The 11,412-nt window shown below is 42.8% G+C and overlaps 1 protein-coding gene across 1 annotated transcript; it reads right to left on the bottom strand.

The window, feature by feature from the left end:
• Nucleotides 1-290: 290 nt before the first annotated feature.
• Nucleotides 291-10,634, bottom strand: LOC310854689 (secretory carrier-associated membrane protein 5-like; the record flags this gene model as incomplete). The annotated part of the gene is made up of 6 exons (XM_083759364.1): nt 291-476; nt 2,581-2,698; nt 5,527-5,628; nt 6,224-6,380; nt 8,998-9,117; nt 10,625-10,634. The coding sequence occupies 6 exons, from the start codon at nt 10,632-10,634 to the stop codon at nt 291-293; spliced, it is 693 nt and encodes a 230-aa protein (XP_083615490.1).
• Between the last annotated feature and the right edge of the window lie 778 nt (nt 10,635-11,412).

Below are 11,412 nucleotides of genomic sequence, written 5' to 3'. Positions count from 1 at the left end.
TGAGAGAAAACGCTAATGTTACTGCTACTGAATTAGTTAGATTTTCGCTAGAATCAGACTGTATCATATATGAGTGACTGACTGTTGCAAACGATACAGAGACACCTCCCTGACAATAACGCCGAGACAGCTTGTTTATTTTTGGACCACAACGCTTATAGTAGACGATATTAAGATCACCCCATGTTATTCTCCATAGAGAAATTACTTCCGTGAACCAGGGGAATGGTCGGGATGAGCGAGTTACGTCAGGACTTCGGTGCTCTATACCCCGGCTCTTTTTCAAGTGGTTACATCTGGTTGTCAATATTCTGTTGTGGATTCTGTGGTGGATTATACTGCTGATCTTGGTGCATGGCTGATGAAGCGGCGCCAAAGGCGGCCTGTTGGACCATGGGGTTCTTCCAGGCTCCTGTGGTCCATTCCTCCTGCGCTTGGGCCATGCTGTTCCCACTGCCGCGGTAGTAGTTATGGATCTACACACACACACACACACACACACACACACACACACACACACACACACACACACACACACACACACACACACACACACACACACACACACACACACACACACACACACACACACACACACACACATTTTAATTCTTTTATTTGGATCTGCACAAGAGGCGTAATACAATAGACCCAAACACTGATCAGAATTAGGTTATACATTATATGGTCCAACCAGATATAGCTGCTGCACATGCTTAACACACAGAGGGGAAAGAAGAGAAAAAAATAATATATAGCACATAGTTTACATACTATTACTTGACACTACTAGACAGGATGTTTTTTTTGTTTTTAAGCCACCTAGGGATAAATGAAACAACGCCTTCTCCAGACAGACAGACTGCCCATAGTAGCTGAGACAGAACAGTATTTAGCCAGCTTTTTTGCATTTGTTTTTAACAATCCACCCAATTGCAGACCCCTGAGCACAAGTTTATGGACATGGCCCAGACTTCCAAATACAAGGACAATATATCCCAAGGCCATAATACGTTCCACACACACACACACACACACACACACACACACACACACACACACACACACACACACACACACACACACACACATTAGACTGGATATTGTCTGTGATTTTGAATATTGTACTACAGTATATGGCATAAATGTGTTCTATACAAATAAATATTGGATCGAATTAACTAAATAAATAAAAAGTAAGCACTTAAGTAAAAGTCCTGCCCTGTATTCAGTGTTACTTTAATAAAAGTATTGGTATCAAAATATACTTAAAGTATACTGTACAATACATCATGCAGTCCCATTTTTTCCTCGTCACAGTTTTTTTTTTCTTTCGGAAATAGCCAACCTACAAGCTCACTATGATTTTATGGAAGATGCTCCTCGACGTCAACTTGTATTCAATTTCTAGTTTGACCCATTCTAATGCTCTTCAAACGTATTGAAAAATGATCAATTATTGTGGCGACTGACAACTTTAATCTACGTGAGCTTTTAGATCTGGTATTTTGAATATCTACGATAATAATCTAAATGTGTCAGATAACTGTATCGGGGAGTAGAAGATACGATATCTGCCTGGCTGCTAGTCCCACTGTTGTGTCACAGTCACAGATGTCACACAGCCAATCAGTGGAGAGCCATTGCTCCAACGTTTCACAATGTTTCCCCTGCCAAATGCAATCTGTCAAGCACTGCATTAAAAGCATTTACATGACACCGAAAGCACAAATGACATCATCGTTCAATCAGCTGATGAAGAAGGCTCTATAGTCCTGATGAGCGTCGTATTAAATTAGGCTAGTATTACTGTATGAGCCAACTGTCAACTGTTGTTTGCCTCTATGATATGACCCGGCCTAAACCCTAAATGATTGTATTTGGACATTCCTGACCAAGAACTACATATATGGGCATAAAAGGGGACACAGCTGACATCACTTCTGACATCACGATGACTTGACCAGCTTAACAGAATGATGAATAATTGGCTAATCGATGAAGTTCTAACTCAGTTACAGATCACCTTTGTACATGCCAATATGCCCAAAGGTACCCGAGCCCACGCTGGGCAAGACCTAAGCTGTTAGAGGCTATCATTTGTTTTGGGCGGATTTTGGCAGAAGTATACCGCTCAAGGAAATGACGTTGATGTTCCCTTTCATGTACAGAGCCCATATACGATACATTTCTCATATCGGTTTAGAAAATCTGACAAACATCTTGAAGGTTTATTTGCCCCCTATGGACTTTCTGTTGACATTGACTCATTTGACTGACAGAAATGATCCTGCAGCTGTCCATGAACTTTATCAAACACTCTGGTAAACATTACCTTCAATCCTGAGGCAAATAATCTTGCTACACCGTACAGTAAATGATTCAAATAAAAAAGTAGCAGATCCACAAGCTCGAAATGTATCTCTTTACCACACGTTTTGAGCTCGCGGATCTGATAGATTTGCTTTCTCTTGACGCTGTAGTGTGATCAAGTAGGTCGTTAATTTATGGAAAAACACAAAAAGTTGGAATATTATGTAGATCAGAGGTTTCTGCCCGGCAGCAACAGGACTGTCTTACCTGTGTTAGAGCGATGAAGGACAGCGCGGCCACAGCGGTGAACATGAGGGTGGGAACCAGCATGATCAGCGCTATCAGAATGTTATAACTGAAGAAGGACAGGGTCGCCAGCCAGCCGCTGAAAAGGGAGCATTACTTTACTTCATTTGTTTAATTCAACGGGACACCGCAAATGCCTATAATAATACGTACAATTTATATAGCGCTTTTCAAGGTTGTTCAAAGTCGCTTTACAGAACAAAATAATAAAAACAGTTTTATTAGAAAAATAGACTATACCGGTAGATAAAAAAGGGTTAAAAACTAGAAACTAAGGTAGACAAACAAAAAGTGGGGGGTGGAGAATTATGTAGGGAAAGTAAGTCTGAAAAGGTGGGTTTTGAGTTTCTCCCACCGTTTCTCAGGTGGGGGCAGCTCTGATGTGAGCTGGGAGTGAGTTCCACAGTGAAGGGGCGGCCACTGCGAAGGCCCTGTCACCCCACTGCGAAGGCCCTGTCACCCCACTGCGAAGGCCCTGTCACCCCACTGCGAAGGCCCTGTCACCCCACTGCGAAGGCCCTGTCACCCCACTGCGAAGGCCCTGTCACCCCACTGCGAAGGCCCTGTCACCCCACTGCGAAGGCCCTGTCACCCCACTGCGAAGGCCCTGTCACCCCACTGCGAAGGCCCTGTCACCCCACTGCGAAGGCCCTGTCACCCCACTGCGAAGGCCCTGTCACCCCACTGCGAAGGCCCTGTCACCCCACTGCGAAGGCCCTGTCACCCCAGGTTCGCTTGTTGGACTTGTGGGGTTCCAGTTTGTTTGGCAGTGCTATTAATGCGTTGGATCCATTTGACGAGTATATAATACCTGTCCTATAAATTAATGGCGCTGGGTACAGATGACGAGAAGGCGTTTGATATCGCTATAACATTGCCTCGCTGTGTTTCATTTTTGGAACCGCTCTGGTTGCTATGCACGGTTGGCAGGGCCCCGCCCGCACTGCTTGTGTTTCTCAATAGCCATTAGCTTCTGTTTCCCCCGGAAACATCCAGACCCCCAGGAACGCGCCCAGGGTGCCGGCCCGGTTCTGGCGAGCTGCCCCGCGTCCGAAACGGTAGAGAAATGGCAGAGTTACCATGTGGGGGTCCCCGGGCGGTCCGTGTACGGGTCGCCGGGGGTCCCCGGGAACATCCAGAGCCCCAGGAACGGCCCAGGGCTCGTACTGTAGTGTACTCTGTGCCACTTTACTCTGTGCTGTACTCTACTGGCCACTTTGGGTGTTGCAGCTTTCCGTGCTCGGATATACAGACACAGAGACAGACATACTGCAGACATACGTTCACACAGACAGACACACATAGCTCCGTTTTGGGGGTCCTTGACAAGAACACGTTGGCTTTGCACGACTCATAGAGACTACGAAAAGTTCAGCAATGCGTCACATTTGAATTAATGTCACATAATTATGAGAGTTATTAGTTTTTGAAGAAGATAGTGGCAACTATAATTATTATAAGATTATTTATCGCTTTTGAGTGTGTGTGAACCAAAGTTTAAATGTTTTGTGCTCGATGCATAAAGCTGCCCCAATGTCCCATGTTCTAAAAGGTTGACATGCTTAAACTTTATGGAAGCCGTCATAATAATAATGTCTGATCATCAAAAAAAAGTAAAGTGACATTTTGAGGATCTCATGGTTAACAGCCTCTCGAAATGGAATAAGTATACCACATAAAACTTATATGAGGCCAATATCTGCTAGTGAATCACTGTCATAATGACATGCACAGAGCAGGGCCGTTTGTCAATATAAATGGTAAATGGTGCATTTATATAGCACCTTTATCCAAGGTGCTTTACATAGATTGTGCATTCACCCATTCACACACCGATGGCAGCGGAAACCATGCAAGGCACCAACCGACAACCAGCACATCAGGAGCAATTAGGGGTTCAGTGTCTTGCTCAAGGACACTTCGACACTAACTCTGGGGGAGCCCGGGTTCGAACTGGCAACCTTGTGGTTGCCATCCAGCCACTCTACCCCTGATCCACCGTGGCAGACTTTAGACGAATTACTGCTCTCATTCTGAATGTTTGAAGAATTTTAGTTCCGTGGTCGCTGGCTGTGACCTGGTGAAGATGCTGCTGTCCACACACAGATAATGTTTTCTTTCTTCATTTCATTTCTTCATTATTATGAAGATGAAATGAGACATGGTCTAATTTTCCCAAACAAAGAGTTGGTTCCTGTTTCAAGGTCACAGACCCATTTTTATGGGTTGTGAGAAAATATCCATTTACAGTTTATTTCAAAATATTGGAGAAAAGAATATATTTTTCTGAACTTTCCAAAAAGTTATCTTTATTTATGTTTCATATAGATTTGTATTTCGGGGGCGTGGTTTGATTCCCTGTCCTTTCATTGTTGACGAGAGACAGGCATAGAGGAGACAGGCTACGCTCAGCAGACAGACAGCGAGCGGCCCGCTTCAAGCTGTTGCCTGTTTTTCTGAACAGCGAACAGCACACACACACACACACACACACATACACCCTCTCGCTCGTCTAGCAGTATTCAGTTCAGTTTTCAAGTCAAATTTAGTGTTTTGCAAGTAGTTTCTTCAAATGTTGTGTATTATAGTATCGGAGTCATGCTGAAACAACAGCGACACGCTGGTAGTAGGTTGTGCTTCAGGCAGCGGAAAGACTTGAAATTAGACCAGCCTGAGCACATTTACTTTGAACTATGTCCATAGTTCATACCCCATTTGAGAACCACTGCCTCAGACTGTCTGTGGTCTTACCATAATACCTCATCCAGCGTGTGAGTGTGAGGTTCTCACCATAATACCTCATCCAGCGTGTGAGTGTGAGGTTCTTACCATAATACCTCATCCAGCGTGTGAGTGTGAGGTTCTTACCATAATACCTCATCCAGCGTGTGAGTGTGAGGTTCTTACCATACGCCCCATCCAGGGATGCCGATGCTCTGGATGATGCTGATGCCCACCTGAGCCATGAAGACGAAGAAGAACGCCATGAAGTTGAAGGAGCTGTCAGACCTGAGAACGTGAGAAAGCAAAAATGTAATCTCATGACTGAAAATGTAATGTTGAGGTACAGTAGGATTTTGAGCATCTGCCGATAGCGATCATTCCTGATCCGATATTTATATTTTATAAATGGAACACGTTTATGCCATATCACAATAGTACAAAAAATCACAGATTGAGGCTTTTATGCCTTTGCTTTTATGGAATTCATGTTAATGGAACATACTTCTAAACATCTATTCTTAATCTTAATCTCTTTGTCTGTCACCTGCTGGCACGAGAAGGTAGTTAAACCCTGCCAGGGGTACGGATTTGTTCGTATTTACTATTATTAAATAATTAACGAAAAAAATAAGATCTATAAGCTCACAACACGTCACAGCTTGACGTGTTGGGAGTTTGTAGATCTGCCATTTTCGGTGCACGGCATGCTTTGGAAGACATGCTGGCTTCTATTGGTTCCAAATGACTGAGAACTTAATTCCATGCGTTAATCACTTCAGCACTTTGTTGTACGACAAATGGCAAGAAATACCCGATATTTTTGCTCAATAATTTTGTTAAATGATCAATAATGTTAGTGGTGTGGCGTGGCGTGGCATACTTGAAAGCCTTGTAGAGGGTCCTGAACCAGCAGACGTATGAACATGGAGTAAACATGAGCAGCCATATGAAGGCCAGACCAAAGTTGGTCACTCCTCCTCCACCGAACATCCAGGCAAAGCAGCCGACTAAATTCACCGCTAGTGTGACACTGTTCACTGCAACAACAAAATATGCGTCATTGTAAAGACTATCGTTAATACATATGACTGTGCCCGCTCACTGAAAATAATATATGGAGTACAAGTAAGGCTTTTCAGCCTGAGCATACCAAGCAAACGCACACACATGCATGCATTGCACACCCATACATGCACAGTTGCACACATGTCACTGTCGGACAGACACCTCTCCGTAAATTAACGCCCTACTGGATCGCAGAGCTTGCAGATCTGATACCGTAATTTCACTGTTTTTGAATTTGAATCCCGGACAGTAACAGGTTTGCACATAATGTCCACCTGACAGAGACGATATAGGCCTACAGGCACACAGAGAGAGACACAGATAAAGCATGCAGACAGGGGTGCAAAGATATGAAAATGTAAATCAAGACCAGAAACACTTTTGTTAAATGTAAGAGAGAGAGAGCGAGTGCATTTTACGCCAGCGGCATCAGCCGCGGAACACCCGCGGCAGGCGGTAGGGTTTATCTGCGGCATCAGTCCGACACAACACCCCAAACCCTAAACCTAACCCAAAACGCAAACACGACGCAACGCGTGGCAGTTGAGTGTCATAATCCCCCCCAGTTTCCCCGGCAGATGCCGCCCCCTTCTCCCGGCAGCGCCGCGGCTGTTAACCGGCAGTTGCGGCGGCCGCAAGATGGAGCGGCAGTGGAGTGACATAATCCCCTGGCAGATGCTGCTCCTCCCCCCCGGCAGGGTGGCGGAGGTTACCGGCGGTTTACCGGCAGTTGCGGAGTCCGGAGCGCCGAACGGATCGACGGAGCTGAACGGAGCTGTCATAATCCATCCATCCGCCTTTGCCGGAGAATGAACTCGCTGCTTCTGAAATGTCATGCTACATAATATACAGCAAAGCTGTTGCTGAACTTTCTCTCTGCTGCTGTCCTAGATTACATTTTCTGGTGATGTTTCTCTATTTACACAGTGTGATGTAATTAATATACAGTCTGTATCCCCCAACATCGTAAGTGAGCTGTGTTGTGAATCACAACACAGCTCCGATAACACCTCGTGTGCAGCTTGCATCACTCCGCCGCCAGAAGGGGGCAAATCTCCTTCAATTATCTGTCTACCGAGGGCGTGTGAGAGCGACACAGCCCCAGCTGAATTGAGACAGCCATCCATTTACTGAATAGACAACGATTAGGCTGCACAATCAATCCAAAGTAAGTGTGATGTTATGTTTATCACAATTATGTAACCATGAAGCTATTAATTCAAACGTGGTATTTTGTAAACTTGTTGTTGCAGCCCCCGTAGCTCACCATTATGCAAGTTAGTTAGTATAAGCAGAACATTGTACAACACATCTCTCCGTGATCCATCTATAGCTGCAATGTACTGTATGATTACTTTTCGATCAATTGAATAATCAAGAAGCTAGATTTAATATGCATAATATAATATAATAATATACATTTTTATATAATTCGGTTGCCCTTGGTACAGTATGAAAACGTTTGAGATCCCCTGGCCAGAAATATCCAAATAATTACAAAACAAACAATTAGTGTGAGTGAGTGAGTGAGTGAGTGAGTGAGTGAGTGAGTGAGTGAGTGAGTGAGTGAGTGAGTGAGTGAGTGAGTGTGCAAAGTCAAGAAAGACAGTTAACTGAAAACAAAACAATACGATTAAGCATGCTTAGCTGAATACAAATTAGATGCATGAAATACCTGCACATGTTTATCATGTACTGCAATCTGTAGAGGGAGAACATAATAGCCAGTAACAACAGTGAAAGATTAACGTATAGGCCACTCAAGGTGGGATTCAATTAAACTGGACATTTGCCTCACATGTTTCTGAATTTGCGAGACATATTTTCCTATTAAGTTTCATTATTTTCTACAGTCTATTTGTTTTGTGTTGTGTTGGAGACTATTACTGTATGACCACTACTAACAGTGATTACTGAATATGCCAGTCAGAATGTTTCATTACAGTTTACGTTTGACTGATTCATTGTTTTGTCTGTTCTGCAGAACACGAAAGGGAATATTTCTCCTGCAAGGTTTCAGTGTTTGTTTGTTCTCCCTCATTGCTTACTAAACCCAGAGCCTTTGCTATCACAGTCCAAAAGACATTATTCATATTAACTGCATTTCGAACATTGATATTGAACATTTTCACCTACAGTATAATGACTTGGTGGAAAATATCTAAAATACATTTACTCAAGTCAAATACTGTACTTTTGTTAAATACAATATAACTTTGTGGTGTTTTTATTTTTTTTCTCCCAGCTCCTCCAATGAGACATTTAGATCAAAGGTTATGTCTCACCTAGACACAGGATCTGACATGAATTTTGACCTGAAGCTCGAGATCCAATTTATCCCCTTAGCAAGCAGGCTCTATTAGCTCAATGGTAAGAAAATGTCAGCACTTCCTCCGGCAACCGGGTCCAATTCCGGGGTAGACAGAGCAAAGTTACAGAGCATCTATTGCCTAAAAGGCAAAATATTGTTCTCATTACTCCACTACAATCGCATTGACAACTTTATAATGAGTTACGTTGTAGATTATTAATACAACCCGTACAGTACGTTTACTGTCCTATTTTATACTTTGAAACAAGGTCACTTACATATCCACAGGTGGTACATTCTCTTGCACATAACACGGTGATGCTCAGGGATCTCGTCAAAGTCCTGGTAGAAACATGGCTTCAATGGGATGAACCCAGGCAGCGGGGGGAAGTTAGGCTCTGCAGTAGTACATAATACAAGACAGACAAGTGGTCAAATGGTCACCATAACCATTATCGTTGGTGTCGGGCAAAAACCTCTCCCCATTTTAATTTAATTTTTTATTTTTTTATCACCCATTGTGACCAGAGATCAGATTCTAAAAATGTCTTCTACATCCTGACAGTTTTCTAAAAAAAGCTATGTTTCTATGTCAGTGGTTCTTCGATTTTTCAAAAATAGCAGACCTACAAGCTCGTAGCGCGCCACTTGCTAACACCAAAAGGGGTTCCCGCCCAAAATGGGTTATTTAACGCCCTACTTGTCATTACAGTGCTTAGAGTATAAGCTACAGTGTCACACAAAAGCACCAAAAGTAGGCCTATATAGCAGATCCTGCTACTTTTGCTATTTTTGAATCCTGAAAAGTATAACCGTGTTGGACATATGAGAGACAATATGACATAGGCTATATTGAGAGCTTCAGTATAGTAATCGGATAAAAGTGGTCAAACTGTTCCTCATTTTGCTGGGGACCCCCTGCCCAGGAACCCACTCAAGGAACCCCTGGGAGTCCCCAGTGAACCCCACTCTGAGAACCACTGCACGTGATTACACTGTATTACTGATGATGCTTAACAAAGTTACAAAACGAATCAACAATATAGCATGCCATCTTTCAGTGTCCGTTCTCAACCCAGCTAACGCTAATTTGAAAGTTTCATAATATTGTCAGATTGAGATTTGTATAGAGCTGTTAGTATAGGGTAGTTGTATTGTTATACTCGCCAGAACCGTTCAAGTGAATGGCTTAAACTATAGAGGTCCCATCCGTACAATCTGAACTAGGAAAGTCAGCTTTTTGCTTCCATGCCCCAGCCACATGGAACACTTTACAGCAAACATTGAAAATTAATACCCCAATATCTTATGGTCAATTTAATAACCTGCTTTTGAACCTCCCTATACCTCAATAATGTAACTGTTTTTAACTTGTGTTTTGTCTCACTGTCTGTATAATATGTCTATGCCTTACATGAAGATTTGTTTTGTGTTTTATACCTGCATGTCTTAATTGTTTTATATATACTGCATGTAATCTCGTCAGCATTGAAAATGAGGGAGAACATCAATTGCTCTTTCGAGAATAAATAACGGTTTCAATCAATCAATCTCAAAGCATGGTAATTCCTTTGTGTTTGATTTTAAAACAGAAACCGCAATTTATTTACTTCATTATATTTGATTCATAGCCTACAATACTAAGAAGGCATGTAATATTCTAGTCACATTAAAAACTCTTGTCCGTATTTACTTAGGCTATGTAATACATATTTTGTACAATGTCATTACCATAATCTAAGTCAGATACTTGCATTTAAATATATGTCTCATAGCATTATGGGACAATGGGACACCCTCTAGTGTAGCGGCCTATGAACCCCTTATTCTATCCCTGTTAGACGCACATCCAAATGTAAAATGCACTTTGATATTAGGCCTACAGTGTTTTAGACATAGGCTTACCTGATGCCATGTGGACGCTGTTGATTGTTGTGTTTTGGTTGAGTTGGTCAGCTGTCTCTTGAACCTATAGGGAGGGATATTCCACAGCAGCTACTTCACCAGACACCAGCGCTATTTTACATTAGAGTAGACTATGCACCTATACGGGATGAGCTTCATATCACAATTTAGTGTAGTGTCTAGTGTGACTATAGCCATAATACTAAGGCAAGTATGTGTTTACAAGTAACAACGATAATAGGCGGTTTAGCTTAACAGAGGGGATTTGCAGTAGCCTAACAGACGGTGTGGATACAGACACCGGCTCAGTTAGCGGCTCTAAATCTTATACACTTGTCTTCCAGCCAGTCAGGAAATGCAAACACAACGGTCGGCAACCATCAGCTTGTCATAAAAAAACATTCAAAGTCAGGCAGTCAGCAATAACTTAATTATACCCAAAGAAGCGTCGCCCAGACTCAGAATGCACGGCAATAATGCTACTGAAAATCCTGCACTGTGCCATCAAAACCAGGAATTATGTGGTCTCCCACGAGAAAGACCGCGTAATCTGCTTACCTCCTTCCGAAAACCGTTTTCTGTTTAGTGTCCTATGGACTGACTGGACGCGATGATAATTGTGATGACTGCAGATGAACGATGCCACGATAATTTCAATAATTCACACAGGAGGACTATTTATTGGAATGTGAGAGTAACAATAAATCCTAGCTCGTATCGTATGGCCATATGCCATATCCTATCGTCGCGCGTCAAGCTTATAAAGTCTATTCTAATCAGACCAATGG

This window comes from Protomyctophum parallelum (genome assembly GCF_964188405.1).
Source record: "Protomyctophum parallelum genome assembly, chromosome: 2".
NCBI classification, from domain to species: domain Eukaryota; kingdom Metazoa; phylum Chordata; class Actinopteri; order Myctophiformes; family Myctophidae; genus Protomyctophum; species Protomyctophum parallelum.
This window is presented reverse-complemented; position numbering and strand designations above follow the sequence as displayed.